This window comes from Chiloscyllium punctatum, chromosome 7 (genome assembly GCF_047496795.1).
Source record: "Chiloscyllium punctatum isolate Juve2018m chromosome 7, sChiPun1.3, whole genome shotgun sequence".
NCBI classification, from domain to species: domain Eukaryota; kingdom Metazoa; phylum Chordata; class Chondrichthyes; order Orectolobiformes; family Hemiscylliidae; genus Chiloscyllium; species Chiloscyllium punctatum.
The window spans coordinates 122020811-122038070 of NC_092745.1; the positions used below are offsets into that span (position 1 = coordinate 122020811).

The 17260-nt window shown below is 43.3% G+C and overlaps 1 protein-coding gene across 2 annotated transcripts in view; it reads left to right on the forward strand.

Annotated features, from left to right (window-relative positions):
* The first annotated feature begins 1108 nt into the window (after window positions 1–1108).
* The window catches only part of LOC140479487 (outer dense fiber protein 2-like), an 85239-nt gene continuing 69087 nt past the window's right edge, over window positions 1109–17260 (forward strand). For both annotated transcript variants that reach the window (XM_072573319.1, XM_072573320.1), the window contains exons 1-6: window positions 1109–1395; window positions 3718–3823; window positions 4954–5070; window positions 6759–6848; window positions 8945–9105; window positions 16914–17040. In XM_072573319.1, coding sequence (XP_072429420.1) covers window positions 3719–3823; window positions 4954–5070; window positions 6759–6848; window positions 8945–9105; window positions 16914–17040 — 600 coding nt within the window. In that variant the 5' untranslated portion in view covers window positions 1109–1395; window position 3718. The remainder of the gene's footprint in view (window positions 1396–3717; window positions 3824–4953; window positions 5071–6758; window positions 6849–8944; window positions 9106–16913; window positions 17041–17260) is intronic.

A 17260-nucleotide genomic window follows, 5' to 3' on the forward strand; every position in this document is an offset into this window, starting at 1 on the left:
GGGGAGGTGTAGGAGCAGGTTTTATATCTCTTGCAGTGGCAAGGGAAGGTGCCAGTTGTGGAGGATGAGTTGGTGGGGGGTATGGACCTAAGAAGGGAGTCACGGAGGTAATGGTCTCTGCGGAACGCAGATAGGAATCAGGGGGAGTATGTCTCTGGTGGAGGGGATCTGGTGGAGGGCAGCAGAAATGGAGGTAGGATTATGCGCTGTATCCGGAGATTATTGGGGTGGAAGGTGAGGACCAGAGGGGTTCTGTCTGTGTTGCAGTTGGAGGAGTGGGCTCAAAGACAGAGAAGCGCTGGGGGGCATTGTTGATCACATTTGAGGGGAAATCGTGGTCCTTGAAATAAGTAGATCCATCATTTTGTCCAACTGCTCCTCTCTCTCTCTCTCTTTCTGGGGTCTATCTCCACCGAAGATTTACACATTACCCCTTCCCTCCACCCTATCTTCTGCATAAAAAAAACTTTATCCTAACTACCATCAGTTCTGAGGAGGGGTCACTGGATCTGAAACATTAACTGTGATTTCTCTCCAGAGACATGCTGCGTTTTTCTAGCAGTAGATGTTTTGGATCTGACCCCACTGCTCCCATTCCTAGTCTGGATTCCCACTCCTGGAAAGCTCCTAATTCGGATCAGAGTCCGTTCCTCCTCCTGTTCCACTGCTCCTGGTCTGCTCCCATTCCACCTGTTCCTGGTTCGGATTTGGGACCGGATTCGCTCCACCGCTCCTGCTCTGGATTTGGGATCTGCCCCCAGTGTTCCTAATCCTGGACCGGATTCCCTCCCACTGTTCCTGATCCGTTCCCATTCCAGATTGAGTCCTCTCCTACTCCTGTCATAATGCTCCGGGTCCGGATTGCAACCGGATCTGCCTCCCGCTGCTCCTATTCCTGGACTGGATTCCCTCCCCGGGGGTGGGGGGTTCTTATTCCGGTTGGGATCTGCATTGGGTGCTCCCGCCACTGGCGGAAAACAAGGTCCCAAAATGTCAAAGGAGCCAATCAGCGGCGAGCCCTCGGTGCCCGGCAACAGCTGCTAGAGACGCGGCTTGGCCCGGGATCCGGAGGGTGATCGTGCCCCGGGGGCTGGGGGTGTCAGAAGCTGAATGTGACCGGAGCTAGCTCGGGGGGGCAAGAACTGGGGGGACCCTCTTCCCAAACCATGGCTGCATTTATCTAGAGCCTGCAGAGAGGTGCGTCCGATGTAACTGGTGTTTGATAAAGTGCAGTCTGCCAGGCCTGACAGTAAAACTGAACCTGCGCAAAGTCTGGCTCAGCACAGATTATCAACTTGGCTTAGTGACGGGAAACACAGTGTTGCTGGTGAAAGGTTACACTTTCCGACTGGGGGAGGTCACTGCTTACTCCCTTTTCATGATCGGAGCGTAAAGGTAAGTCACCAGAGTCTCACCTGTTTGTTCTCTCATGAGAGGGAGATGTTGGTGGTGGTTTAGCCAGAGGGTCACCACACCCCCAGGGAAAGAGGAGAGAGGTTGAAGAAGGAGAGTCCTACATGCCATCCTTTGGGGTGGTATGGTGGGTCAGTAGGTCAGTGGTTGGCACTGCTGCTTCACAGCACCAGGGACCCGGGTTCAATTCTAGCCTCAGGCGACTGTGTGTGGAGTTTGCACGTTCTCCCTGTGTCTGCGTGGGTTTCCTCCTGTTGCTCTGGTTTCCTCCCACGATCCAAAAATGTGTAGGATTGCCCATAGTGTTAGGTGTGTTGGTCTGGGTGGTTTGCTTTTTCAGAGGGTCAGTGTGGACTTGTTGGGCCGAAGGGCCTGTTTCCATACTGTAGGGAATCTAATCTAAAATCTAATGATCTCCAGGTAAACTCACCAGACCATGGGACTGCTTGCTCTCTCTGAAGAGAGAGATGCTGTGGAGGAGTCAGTTTTGGAGTGGGTTGGACAGAGTTAAACATCACACAACACCAGGTTGTCGTCCAACAGGTTTTTTGGAAGCACTAGCTTTTGGAGTGTTGCCCCTTCATCGGGTGGTTGTTGAGGAGCAGTGTTCTGGAAGCGAGTGCTTCCAATTAAACCTGTCAGACCTGATGTTGTGCGATTTTTCACAATGAGAGAGAGAGATGACTGGTGGTGGTTTAACCTGAGGGTCACCGCACCTCGGGGAAAGGGGAGAGAGGTTGAGAAAGAGAGTCCTTCATGGTAACCTCAGCTGGTGCAGAGGTTGAGCTCACACTCTTGGCTTCACAAACCAGCTCTGCGTTCAGCTGAGCTAACCCACCCCTCACTGTACAGGTCACAGAAACCATGGATTTGGAACTGGATTTGGAACCTTGATCAGCTTCAAGGTGACAGGTGGGTTATTGGAATGTGACGATTCAGAAGGAAGGGAGAGAAATATGAAGAATTTTGGGGGCTGTCTCTCAGGGAAAAAAGAAGTATCTTTCTCGAATGAGAATCGAATGGAGCCCTGGTTTAAAAATAAGAAAAAAACGACACCAGTTTCTCACCTATTTTCCAGAATCCACCGGCATATCTGTGGGGATACTTGTAATTTATCTTAACTTTTTATTTCTACTCAGTCATGATGCATGGACATCACTGGCTGGCCCATATTTTTTATTGCCTGTCTCTAGTTGCCCTTGAGAAGGTGTTGGTGAACTGAATGATGGAAAATGTTATTTATGAGTAACACAATTGATGGTGAAGATTATAATGTTATATATGGTTGCATGTACATTTTTCAAGAGCCCATGGTGACTAAAGTAATTCTTTATTACAAATTCCTCCTACACTTGACAATTTTTTTATTGTACACTTAAAAAGTAATTGAACATGAATGGCTGTAAGATGGCTGGCAAAATATCAGAGATGGCAAAAGGAAGAGAACTTTCATGTAGAGAGTAGTTAAAGTTTGGAATGTATCAGCTGATTGAATATTTTAATAGAATTCCTACAGTGTGGAAACAGACCCTTCAGTCCAACAAGTTCACACCGATTCTTTGAAGAGTATCCCATCCAGACTTATTCGCTTACCCTATTAGTCTGCATCTCCCTGACTAATACACCTAACTTACACATCTTTGAACACGTTGGGCAATCTAGCTTTGCCAATTTGACTAACCTGCACATCTTTGGACTGTGGGAGGAAATCAGAGCACCCAGTGGAAACCCACACAGACATGAGGAGAATGTGCAAACTCCACACAGTCGCCTGAGGCTGGAAGTGAACCCAGGTCCCTGGTGCTGTGAGGCAACAGTGCTAACCACTGAGCCACCGTGCTATCACCCACTTTTGTGTTCACTGCATAAGATAAGGTCCTTGGTTTGTGATTTGCTGATTAAGCTTCAACCTGGGCTGCTATCTTTGGCAGCTGTAGATAGTTACTTTGCTGTTGTCTCCCAGTCTTGGGGCAAGAGAAGAGTTCAGGCCAAAGTCAGAATAGGAACTGAACCTGTGACATTAACATTCCTTTGCACCACACTCACAATCTAACCAACTGAGCTCATCGGACCCTGATGATGATTCAGTGACAGCTTTGAATAGGGACTTGGAAAGCACCTGAAGGAGAAAAAAATTTAGGGAGAAAGAGGAAGATTTTGGGAGTCGGGCAAGCTGAACCAGTACTTTCTCTGTGTTGTACTATTCCATGTATCTGCAATGTGGCTTTTTTGAAATTATTAAAACAAAAGCTTTTCCTTAAAAAGTGAAAAAGTTAATTCCTAACTTTCTTTTTCCCTCCTTAGAATGAAGTCAAGATCATCTTCACCTCCCAACTATGCCCAACTTAATAAATCTGCACCTGTACATGTTCATATTCAAAAGCCCAAGTTATTACCTTTTGTTGTGGAAGTAGGTATAAATGGTTATTATTGGTTTGTAAAAATAATCAAAACCAGGCTGCTATTAGCACAGCAACAAGAGATGACAAGAGGAAACAAATTTTCCTAATCTGGCAAGTTGTCGTGATCTGGAAATAACTGCCTAAAAGGAAAGTGCAGAAAAAAAAGACCTGGATAAATACTTCAACTTTGAGGAAATAGAGGAAGAGGGGCAAGGGGTTAATTGGCTGTCTCTATCAAAGTCTAAATACAAACACATTGAGTCAAATAACCTCCTTCTGTGCTATGTGGTGTTATCATTTCACTCACTTGTTAGATTTGGGAAAATTATGTTGTTTGCATTGACTTTTTTAAAAAAGCCTTTAATAAAGTACTGGGCTGGATAGGATCTGGATTATGTATTGGGGCAGAAGTAGCAAATTGTATTGACACATCCGAAACTTTGACCATTTGGGAGGGCACTGGGTCTTGGTCTGTAATTCAGAATGCTGCCTCCAAACATGGCTTTGGATGGGAGATGGTAAAAGAGGAACAGCATGTACAGAGAGTTTGAGATAATTTTATACATTATTCTTTCATTAGATGTGAACATCCCTGGCAAGGCCTGTACTTGTTGTTTGTCCCTAATTGCTCTTGAAGATATTTCAAAGGGCAGTTTAAAGTCTGTGACTCCAGACCAATTAATGTGGGTCTGGGGTCACACGTAAGTCAGACCAAGTAAGGACAGTAGTTTCCTTCCCTATAGGACATCAGTTAATCAGATGATGTTTCTCCCCGCAGTCATTTCGTGAACAGTATTACATTTATTTCCAGATTTATAAATTTGACCATTTACCATGTTCAGAGAGTTAAGGGTGGATGAAAGCATGGTTGCCATTGGAAGGGCAATTAAAGTTGGGCATGTTGAAGAGAGAGGAATTAGTGAAGCAGATATCCTGAGGGGCTGGAATAGATCACTGAGATAAGAGGGACCAGACCATTGAGGGATTTGTAAGGTCAAGAAATTTAGATTTAAACAATTATTTAGCCAGAGGCGAGTGTAGAATAGCTAACACCTGTAAAACAGTAGATTCTCAGCAAACCTATTGTACAGAGACTAAAATTTTCTGATTATTATTCTCAATGTGTTGTTTCTTCCAGTTATCTCGCGTGCAGAAAAGAAAGCACTCAACTGATTCAACAAAAGCAAACAGAACTGTGAGGGGAAAAGCTAAGCCCCATCACACTCCAACCTTTGGCCAAAATGACAAACAAGAGGTGGATGCATCAAATCAAAATTGTAGTATTCTCTTGAACATGGAGCTTCTAATCACTTAACTGTATATTAGGGTGTAAAATTATTTTAACAAAAGCATCAGTTGGATTGAACCAGTTTTTTTTCTATTGAATTTTAAAAAAAGCAACTTAAAACATATATATATGGGAGAACTTCATTTTTCCAAGACCTATTTATAGTGGCCTGTGTGCACAGATCTAGTTGTGGAGAGCAGAAACACTGCTGGTAATGGGACCAGAGTAATGGTACTAATTGTGAGCATCCTTGTCTTTTCTTGAATACTAACGTTCGCAGCTTGTTTTAGTGGGGTATTTTGAGATGAAAAGTTCTGTGTACTATAGTACAACCTTTTGTCAAATGAGTAACTTCTGTGGAAGCTCATATTAAGATGAGGGAAACTTTAAACATAAGGTACCCCATGGCAGGCTAATGCAAAAACTACGGAGGTATGGCATTGAGGGTGCATTAGAGGTTTGGATTAGGAATTGGCTGGCTGGAAGGAGACAGAGGGTAGTAGTTGATGGTATAGATTCATCTTGGAGCACAGTTACTAGCAGTGTTCCACAAGGATCTGTTTTGGGACCATTGCTGTTTGTCATTTTTATAAATGACCTGGAGGAGGGGCTTGAAGGCTGGGTGAGCAAGTTTGCGGATGACACGAAAGTCGGTGGAGTTGTGGACAGCGAAGAAGGATGTGGCAGGTTACAGCGGGATATAGATAAGTTGCAGAACTGGGCAGTAAGGTGGCAAATGGAATTCAATGTAGCTAAGTGTGAAGTCATTCACTTTGGTAGGAGTAACAAGAAGATGGATTACTGGGCTAATGGTAGACTACTTGGTAGTGTGGATGAGCAGAGGGATCTTGGTGTCCATGTACACAGATCTTTGAAAGTTGCCACCCAGGTAAATAGTGCTGTGAAGAAGGCATATGGTGTACTGGGCTTTATTGGTAGAGGAATTGAGTTCCGGAGTCCTGAGGTCATGTTGCAGTTGTATAAGACTCTGGTGCAGCCTCATCTGGAGTATTGTGTGCAGTTTTGGTCGCCATACATAGGAAGGATGTGGAGGCATTGGAACGAGTGCAGAGGAGGTTTACCAGGATGTTGCCTGGTATGGTAGGAAGATCGTATGAGGAAAGGCTGAGGCACTTCGGACTTTTCTCATTGGAGAAAAGAAGGTTTAGGGGAGATTTGATAGAGGTGTACAAGATGATTAGGGGTTTAGATAGGGTTGACAGTGAGAACCTTTTTCCGCGTATGGAGTCAGCTGTTACTAGGGGACACAGCTTTAAATTAAGGGGTGGTAGGTATAGGACAGATGTTAGGGGTAGATGTTTTAATCAGCGGGTTGTGAGTTCATGGAATGCCCTGCCAGTAGCAGTGGTGGACTCTCCCTCTTTATGGTCATTTAAGCGGGCATTGGACAAGCATATGGAGGTTATTGGGCTAGTGTAGGTTAGGTAGGCTTCGGTCGGCGCAACATCGAGGGCCGAAGGGCCTGTACTGCGCTGTATTTTTCTATGTTCTATGTTCTAAACAGTGAGAACACAGCTGCGACTGGAGAAAGAGACAGAGGTACTTTCTGATCAGGGTCAGAAACTCGCCCTGATCAGTCAAAAAATGCACACATTTGCATTTTGATTCGTCATATCTTTACATTTCCTGAACAGGAACCTTCTTCTGTGAACCAACAAATGCAGGAACGCATGCAACCAGGAGCAGAGTGGAAGAGTGTGGAATCTGCATCTCCTTCTTCAGCTGTAAGTGTGCCATACTGTGTAATTCAAATGTCCCACAGTCACTTTGACCTCAGGAGCTATCAGTATATAAGAGACATGTAGGGGTAGGCTGCTGTGTGATGTGATGAAAGGTTAAGGTGGATTTGAGGCTCGAGGGAAGGGAGAGAAGTTTGTTGGGTCTGAGCTGATTTTGTTGTGGTGACAAGTCGGGATTTTTTTTTGGTTGCCCAGGAGTCAGAGTAGGTTTTACAATCCTCAAACGTTTCTTGGATAACTGTGACATTTAAGTGAGTCGGAATCATCTGAAATCCAATATTGTGACTCCAAACTTGGGGCTTTAGTGAGGGTTTGAAACACCAGATAATTGTTCAAGGTAATTTCAGTTTCCTTCACAATTCCCAAGGAGTCAGTCCAGAAATGATTTTTTTTTGAATTTCACTGCTCCATCTGAAAGTATTACAGTGCCAAGCATTTTAAAATTTGCATCCCAGTTCATGTTTCCAGTTGCTGAAGTAAAGACATCATAGAAAGAACCAACTGGTGGTTTAACCTGAGGGTCACCACACCTCAGGCAAGGGGAGAGATTGAGAAGGACAGTCCTTCAGCCATGTACGTATTGAACATGCTGTTGGCATAACTCTGCATTGCAGGCCAGCTATCCAGCTACCTAACCCCCATATCTACTAGGTTAAATAGTTGAATATTCGCTTTGCAGAATTGATCCATTGATTGCAAATTCGGAAGAACAGTGCTTGATACATTTATTGTATGCTTAGTATTAAAATAGCCCCTTAGGGAGTTTAGAATAAGTATATTACAAGACAGCTCTCATTTTTTATATGCAATGAAATGACTGATGATTCCACAGGGAAGCTACCTGGGGAGAAATTAAAGAGGCTGGGGCGCTGTTTTTTCTGCAATGGAGAAGGCTAAGGAATGACCTGGTAGATTAAAAAAGAGTTTTATAGGGCTAATATAAGGAATATGTTTCCACTTATAATAGACAGAAGAATTAGGGGCCATAAATATAAGACTATTACTAATAAATTCATTACTAATGAATTACCAATAATTAAAGGTAATTCGGATGAGCTCAGAGTGTGGTTAAACTGTCATCTGCCTTAACTACTCATGTGGCTCAGTGCCATGTTTTATTTTGTGAAGCTCCTGTTCAGCACCTTCGGATGTTTTATTGGCAGCACGGTGGCTCAGTGGGACCCGGGTTCAATTCTACACTCAGGCAACGATCTGTGCGGATTTGTTCCGGTTTCCCCCCAAAGTCGAAAAATGTGCAGGTTAGGTGGATTGGCCATGCTAAATTGTCCATCATGTCCAGCTATGCGCAGGCGAGGTGGATTAGTCAAGGGAAATGCAGGGTTACAGGGATGGGGTGGGTCTGTGTGGGAGCTCTTTGGAGGGTTGGTTAATACTTGATTGGCTGAATGGCCTACTTCTACACTGTAGGGATTCTTTGATTGTTTTGTAAACTGCAGTTGTTGAATCTGAACCTGCAATGCAAAGCATGCTATAATTTTCATCTAGAAATTGTGCAAAACTACCTAAATGTTCTTTGGAAAGGGCACATCACTCCTTCTCTATTTAAACTTCTCTTGCATTTAAAAGTTGCTTAATCCTTTTTGATATAAAGGACCAGCACAGAGGTGCTTGATCAAGGTCAGTGGGAAAGAAACCAACTGAGCAGTAATCCAGTGCTGCTAACTTTACGGAGGAATGTGATATTAATGTGCAAGTGAACTGGTCTAGCTATCCAATCAGCAGCGCAATGGAAGGTTTGGAAAGCTCGAAAAATGAAATAAATTGTTTTCATTGGCAGCACTGGTTTTGGATTATGTGATCTTATTGATCCCAATATTCTGAATTACTGAGTGGCTCCTTCCACTTGAGTCTGTGAATAGGGAAGAATCTGTTGCTGGGCATGTCATATGATGGGAGGGTTGAGCCAGAAATGCAGTTAGCATGGAGGCAGCTTACATATCGTTTGTCTGTGTTTATACCAATTTAGATAAAGAATATATTCAAGATTGGTTTGGTGATTTAACTGTTCATTGTACTTTTTCGATATTTGCTCTTACAAATTGTTAATGGGGATTGTTCAGTTTTCAGGGCACACAGCGAACAGAGAGTCTGAAGGTAAAGCAAAGGCATCAAATTGGACAAGTGAAGATCGTGAAACTGATGCACCTACTCAATCAACCAATAAAAATGGGACTTCTCATGAGAGTTTTGACAAGTTCCAAAAGGAGTTGGACTGGACAGGGTAACTAACTACTATGTTTGGACCGCCTTTTCATACATGTCACCAAGTTTTACAGTGTAAAGAGAGACCATTCAGCCCATCGGGTCTACACTGGCTCTTCAGATGAGCATCGTTAACTGGTGCCAATCTCCTGCCTTTTCCGCATACCCTAACACATGATTTTTGTCTAAATAAGTGTCCAATGCCCTCTTGAATGCCTCAATTAAACCTGCCTCCACCTAACTTCCAGGCAGTGCATTCCATTCTCTAATTACTCATGGAATGAAAATCACATTTTTCACATCACCCCTGTTTCTTTTCCAAATTACCTTAACTCTATGCCTTCTCATTTTTGTTCTTGTAACATAGGCATTCATATGAAATTACATTGCTTGTTATTTTAATTGAAGCCTGAAAATATATTTCAATGTGGAGTCATTGGGGTCAGTTGGCTGAACAGTTGCCTAAATGCAGGATGATGCAAGTGATGTGTGGGTTCAGTTCCTGTACGGCTGAATCTACCATGAAGAATTCCCCTTCTTATCCTCTCCCTTCACTTGAGGCTAAGTGACCCTCAGGTTAGACCACCACCAATTTGTCCTCTCTGTAACAAGGGAGCAGCCCTCCGCAACTGTAGCTACTTTTAATATCTTAATGGCAAGCAGTGCTAATGGTGTACTGTTACGTCTGCATCAATTTTATTCAAATTCAGTGAAAACCATTTTAAAGTTATGGAAGCAATTAAGTTAATTGCTAAGCCGATTTCTAAAATTTATTCATAGTGTCATTGGCTAGGCTAGCATTTGTTTTCTATCCCTAATTACCCTTGAGAAGATGCTCTTGAGCTCACTTTTTGAACTATTGAATTATGTTGATTCACTGACCAAAATGAGCACTTGTTTCTCTTTAGTACCACTGATCAAAACCTCTTCTTAAAGCTAGTGACAAACTCATGTTAATACTGAGGCTGTGAACTGGAATCAAATCTATATCCTCTTAATTCCACACACGGACACTCAAGCTCAACATAAAATACCAAGTTTCTGCACAGGTTGTAGTTTCAAAAAAGGCAAAAGTGAACGAAAAGCCCCAAGCACAGAGCTTGGGAATGAAAGGTAAATTGTGATCTCTTTTTACATCCACTGAATTGCCAGTCAATGAAGCTGAATTTCATGCGGTAGATTGATGATAAAGGTGTACTTCTGACTGCAATCAACCTGGATTCAAGTAACTGGGGACTGGTCACAAAGTATCCCTTCTGCGTTTACCTGGTAATTTGGAATTATACTGTTATTTTGAAACTTTTTCAGCTGGCCAGGAGCATCTAATGATATTCAAGACAGAGGCTGGCAACTTAACAACGTAAGAAGTAGGAGCAGGAGTGGGCCATCTGGCCCTTCAAGCCTGCTCTGCCATTCAATAAGATCATGGCTGGTCTTTTCATGGACTCAGGCCCACTTACCCACCCTTTCACCATTAACCTTAATTCCTTTACTGTTCAAAAATCTATCGATCTTTGCCTTAAAAACATTTAATGAGATAACCTGAACTGCTTCCCTGGGCAGGGAATTCCACAGATTCACAACCCTTTTGGGTGATGAAGTTCCTCCTCAACTCAGTCCCAAATCTGCTCCCCATTATTTTAAGGCTATGCACCCGTAGTTCTAGCTTCTAGACTGTCTTCTTTACATCGACTTCTGAGTGTGTAAATCAAAATTCTAAGTCCAGAAAGGGCTGTTTGCCATCCCTTAGTAAAGATCCCCTAGTCCTTTCAAAGCCAGGGAATGAAGCCAATAGACCCAATATCTAATTTTCTTGAAAGCTTTGCTTGACTGTTTCTTGGCAGGTCAATTACAGTCCACGAAAATATTGGCTTTATTTCCAACAAATCATGTGGTGAAAACCTTTCTCAATGCTGAAAATGTTCAAATAGTTCAAGTTGTTCCGGTTTCTTCCAGACAATTCTGAAATATAAATATTGTCATCCTAGCAATTACTAAGAAAGGGTATGAGATGGATGTAAACACAATGCTGTGGTGTGTTTTGTAGTCCTGTGTCCTGGCTGACATGTTTCCCTTGCCCAACACCAAAGCTATTTAATTGGAAATCCATCTCTTTGTTGTTTGTTAGTCTTTGTTAAGCCCAGACTAGGCTCTGAAGCTTTGCTACGTTAGTGTGACAAACAGTGCTACAAATGCAACTAACTGCCAATGAAGACCTTTCAGATAACTTGAGGTCGTAAATGAAATAACTCTATGGAGGCCGGTGTCCAGTCATTAAGTCACACTGTATTTACACATGAATAGTCCTTGATTGTAACACTGCCTTATACAGAGTCAGGCATCAATGTGTCAGTATCTCTGATGAAGAGCTTATGCCCGAAATGTCGATTCTCCTGCTCCTCAGATGCTGCCTGACCGGCTGTGCTTTTCCAGCAATGCATTTTGACTTTGATCTCCAGCATTTGCAGTCCTCACTTTTTCCCAAGGTTAAAAATCACACAACACCTCCAAACCATCACTTTAATATCAGTCAGAGTTCCCTGACTGGACTGGGTTAACAATCCCAATCAAGGGACTCATAATCTATGATGTCCAGTTGACTGACCTCATTACAATCACTGCTGTAAACCTCTCCAGTGGAAAGCCTTTCACTTACTGGTTTATAAATTTGCTGAGTGTCATCAGAAGCATTGAAAATAGGAATAGGAGTAGGCCCTTGTTTCATCAGTTATTCCACATGTAACTATTTTAGGTGTTGCATTTGGATGCCTCATTCTTTCTGAGGTCCAATTCATTTCAAATCCTTCTTGATTGTTTCCAGTCCCTCTTTGTGATTAGCTACTTGAAGTCGAATGATGAGTTTGCTGCTGCTGTCACATGGAACTTGGCCAAGTACCATTAAACTGATAACACTTCGTTCAACTGCAGCTGCACGTTTCAGGATTTCAAGTTCTGCAGAGCCATCTGGTAGTCGTTGCGAGATAGCCCGCATGTCTTCGTTTATTGTGATTGAATATTGAGAGTAATTTGTTTTATGCAAAGCTCAGTTTATCAATCCCAAATCAGGATACTGTAGTTTAGCAGCAGTTCAGCCAAGTAATCCCAAAAGGAATTCTGTTGCAGAAAACATGAGTTTAAATCCCATCCTGTTTTTTGGGGGAAATTTGATTGCCATATTCTTTTCAAAACCCAAACTGATGTAAATGCAGGAAACTTTTATATTTGTTGCCCTTTGGTATAATAGAAAGGCTACACTAATAAGTTACTTGAGAAGTTTCCTGTCATAATTTAGGAAGTTTTGCATAACATATGGGTTAAGCAGTTACATGTTTCCTTGCTTGAGGGGGTGAAGAGGGTTGGTGGAGGGGAGTGGGGGGAGGGAGTTGGGGCAAGGGAGGGGAAGGGAATTGGTGGACAGGGGAGGTAGGGGGGTGCAGAGGGAAGAAACCACACTTCTGTGCCTTAACTGCTGAAAGGTTCCAGGAAATTTGGAATTTCCATTCATTTGTGAATATCTCAAACTGCAGAGCATAATAGAGCTTGCTACCCTGATACAATATCAATAATGTGACAAGATGGACCTCTCCAACCCGAAAGATCCAGGAAAGATCTTGGAGAAGATCTGTAGCTTGGGTTGTAAGTTTGCTGGCTGAGCTGGTGGGTTTGTTCTCAGACGTTTCATCATCATGCTGGGTAACATCATCAGTGAGCCTCCAATGAAGCGTTGGTGTTCTGTCCTGGTTTGTTGTTTATGTGTCTTGGTTTGTGATGAGTGATATTATTTTTGATTTGTTGTGATGAGTGATATCATTTCTGGTTCTGTTTCTCAGACGTTGGTAAATGGGGTCCAGATCTATATCTTTGTTAATGGAGTTCCGGTTTGAATGCCAGGCCTATAGGAATTCCCATGCCTGTGTTTGTTTGGCTTGTCCCAAGATAGATGGTGTCCCTCTTCGTCTGTGTGTGTAGATACCAGTGATAGTTGGTCTTGTCTTTTGGTAGCTAGTTGGTGCTCATGTATCCTGGTGGCTAGCTTCCTGCCCATTTGTCCAATGTAATGTTTGTTGCAGTCCTTGCAGGGTATTTTGTATGTTACGTTCGTTGTGCAGGCTGTGGGTACAGGGTCCTTAAATTCATCAGCAGTTGTTTTAGTGCAGTAGTGGATTGGTGGGTTACCATGATGCCTAGGGACCGGAGTATCTGGCGGTCAACTCTGAAATGCTTTTGATGTATAGTAGGGTGCCTCGAATCTCCAGGTGTGTACTGTCTTCCTGTTTAGATGTGTTGTGCAGGATTCAACAGACTGTACTTATCAGGTAACTGTTGTTCCTGAATAAGTTGTGTAGTTGCTTCTCCTCAGCTTCTCATAGTTGTGGGGCGCTGCAGTGTGTTGTGGCATGTTTGAATAGTGTCCAGATGCAGTTCCATTTGTGGGTGTTGGGATGGTTGCTTCTGTAGTTGAGTATCTGGTCTGTCTGTGTCGCTTTCCTGTAAACAGTGGTCTACATTGGCTTTTTATTTTTCCATGATATCCAAGAAGGGGGGTCGGTTATTGTTCTTTTCCTCTTTGGTGAATTTTATACCGGTGAGGATGTTGTTTATGTGTTTGTGGGTTTCTTCTAGTTTGTCATGTTTGATGATGATAAAGGTGTCATCCACAAAGCTTAGGCTGGATCATGGGAAGTACTGGATTAGTGGTGTTGGAAGAGCACAGCAGTTCAGGCAGCATCCAACGAGCAGCGAAATCGACGTTTCGGGCAAAAGCCCTTCCTGATGAAGGGCTTTTGCCCGAAACGTCAATTTCGCTGCTCGTTGGATGCTGCCTGAACTGCTATGCTCTTCCAGCACCACTAATCCAGTATTTGCTTTCCAGCATCTGCAGTTATTGTTTTTATCTGGATCATGGGAAGGGCTGTTCATTCTAACCTCTGCATAACTGCTTCTGCTATAAGTCCTGATATTGGTGATCCCATAGGCATCCCTTGATTTGTATATCTTGTCGTTGAAGCTGAAGTGGATTGTGAGGCATAGGTCCAGGGTCATTTGAGGATGCTGTCCTTGCTGATAGAGTTGGCACTATCAGGTATCAGGTATCCTTGGTTTGTCTAGCAGTGAGGCCAGTATTTCCTTCGCAAGGGTAATATTTATTGATGTGAGTAAGGCCATCAAGTCGAAGGAAACCATGACCTCCTCATCCTCTACCTTGGTGTCTTTGATAATGTTAAGGAATTCCTGGGCAGAATGATTGGAGTGGGTTGAGTCTTCTACTAGGCGTTCTGGTTTACGTTGCAGTTTCTTTGCTAGCCTGTCTGTTGGAGTGCTGGGAAGTCAGGCTACAGATCCGGAAGTGAGGGGGGTGGGGTGTCCCTTGTTCGTGTACCTTTGGTAATCCGTAGAAATGGGATGTGTCTTGTTAATTCCTGATGAAGGACTTTTGCCCGAAATGTCAACTCTTCTGCTCCTCAGATTCTGCCTGACCTGCCGTGCTTTTCCAGCACCACACTCTCGATTCTAATCTGCAGTCCTCCCTTTCACCTTGTTAATTTCATCTGCCTTGTGTAGTTTCCTCAGGAATGCTGTAATGTGGTTTGTTAGCACGGAGTCGGGTCCATCGCCACCTGTTGGTAGGTGTCAGTATCGTTTTTTCAATGTACTGTGTTCCGTTCAGGATGATGGTCATGCGCCCTTTGTCTGCCGGTAGGATTACAATATTTCTGTCTTTTCTGAGTCCTTCCAGGGCTTTCTTCTCAAGTGTGTTGAGGGTATTCCCTTCTTTCTTGCTGCTTAGTGTTGGTGCTACCATCTGGTCTGCTGGGTTTCTTCTGCAAGTCTGTTGTCTTTGAGTGTGGATTCCGGTGCGGCTAGAAAGTCCTTTTTGTCTATGTCCCTGTGGTTGTAGTCCATCGTACTAGAATGGCCTTTCTGTATCTGTGAGTGGTCAGTCCAACAGGTTCTTTATCCAGATTTGTCTGTGTCATTGCTGTGTGTGAGCTTAGTTAGTTTTTCTTGTTGGGCCAGTCCTTTCTTTGTTCTGGTCTGCTGTTAGAACATAGAACATAGAAGAATACAGCGCAGTACAGGCCCTTCGGCCCTCGATGTTGCGCCGATCAAAGCCCACCTAACCTACACTAACCCACTATCCTCCATATACCTATCCAATGCCCGCTTAAATACCCATAAAGAGGGAGAGTCCACTACTGCTACTGGCAGGGCATTCCATGAACTTACGACTCGCTGAGTGAAGAACCTACCCCTAACATCAGTCCTATATCTACCCCCCCTTAATTTAAAGCTATGCCCCCTTGTAATAGCTGACTCCATACGTGGAAAAAGGTTCTCACTGTCAACCCTATCTAACCCACTAATCATCTTGTACACCTCTATCAAATCACCCCTAAACCTTCTTTTCTCCAATGAAAACAACCCCAAGTGCCTCAGCCTTTCCTCATAGGATTTTCCTACCATACCAGGCAACATCCTGGTAAACTTCCTCTGCACCCGTTCCAGTGCCTCCATATCCTTCCTATAGTATGGCGACCAAAACTGCACACAATATTCCAGATGCGGCCGCACCAGAGTCTTAATGCAGGTGTTCAATGCAGGTGGCTTATTCTAACATAGTTGTCCATTCATGGTAGGTCACATTAGTGTACAGAGGTTTTTGGCATGAAATGACCACCAGGTATCAATGGTAACCCATCAACCTACTACTGCACTAAAACAACTACTGATGAATTTAAATGACACCGTACCCACAGCCAGCAGAACAAGCATAATATACAAATACCCTGCAAGGACTGCAACAAATATTACATTGGACAAATTAGCCACCAGGATACATGAGCTCCAACTCGTCATCAAAAGACATGACCAACTATCACTGGTACACACAGATGAAGAGGGACACCAGTCCAACTGGGACAATCTTGGGACAGGCATAAACAGAGACATGCATGGGATTTCCTAGAGGCCTGGCATTCAAACCAGAACACCATTAACAAACATTTCAATTTGGACTCCATTTACCAACCTCTCAGAAAAAGAACCGGAAGTGATGTCACCCACCACAACAGACCAAGGAACATAACTAGCAAGTGGGACAGAACAGCAGTGCTTCACTGGAAGCTTACTGATAATGCTACCCAATGCGGTGATGAAATGTCTGAGAACAAATCTACTAGTTCAGCGAGCAAACCGATAACCAGATCCAGGAAATTTTAGTAAGTCAATCTTGCAGGCATGAACAGAACACAATTACCTTGAATCTTGTGCCAAATTATCATAGTCTCTAGTTTGTTTTTGGACATTGCTGATAGATCGTAGAATCATCAAATCACACAGTACAGAAAAGGCCCTCAACTCAACGAGCTTGTACCACACAAAAAATTCACTGCTACCGACACTACTGGCATGGTCCTGCACATGACACTTCAAGCGCTCATCCAATTATGTTTTAAAGGTTATGAGGTTTCTGGCCTCTACTACTCTCCCCAGCTATGTATTCTAGATCCCCACAACTTTCTGATTGACAATCGTTTCCTTAGATTATCTCTAAACCTCTTGCCTTTCACTTGACCCTTTGATTTAGAGGAGTAGCTGTATACTATTCACCCTGTCCAGGTCCCTCATAATCTTATACACTTCCATCAGGTGCCCATGCAACCTTCTCTGTTCCAAATAAAATCAACCTGAGCTTATCCAGACTGTCCTTCCTGGACTGAAAGGTATTAAATGGTGATGGTTGCAGTAATTTCAAGTCCTGAGGCAAGTTTCATCTTGAATTTACAGTTATAAATCTGTTCTGATATGGCTTCTGCTGTTATTCAGGATGGAAAAGGAAACTCTTGCTGAGGAGAATATGCTGTTGATTGCACTCAAAGAAGCTGAAATTACATCAATATCTGTAGCAGAACAAGTGGCAACATTTCGGAAATCCATTGCTGAAGTAATGCAGGTACGTACAAAGTACAGCAATTAAATAGTGAAACTCTCAGTGATATTAATGTTTAGCAATCTCGGCATGCAGCAGTTGATCCCTTGTGGTGAATGATACATAGAGTAAAAAATCTTAAATAGAAAAATAAATCTTTGCATTTCCCATTTTCTGAAGTGATTCTATGGTTGTCTTGCAGCAAAAATTAAGTAGTAGGTAGCACGGCTGCCACACCGCGCCA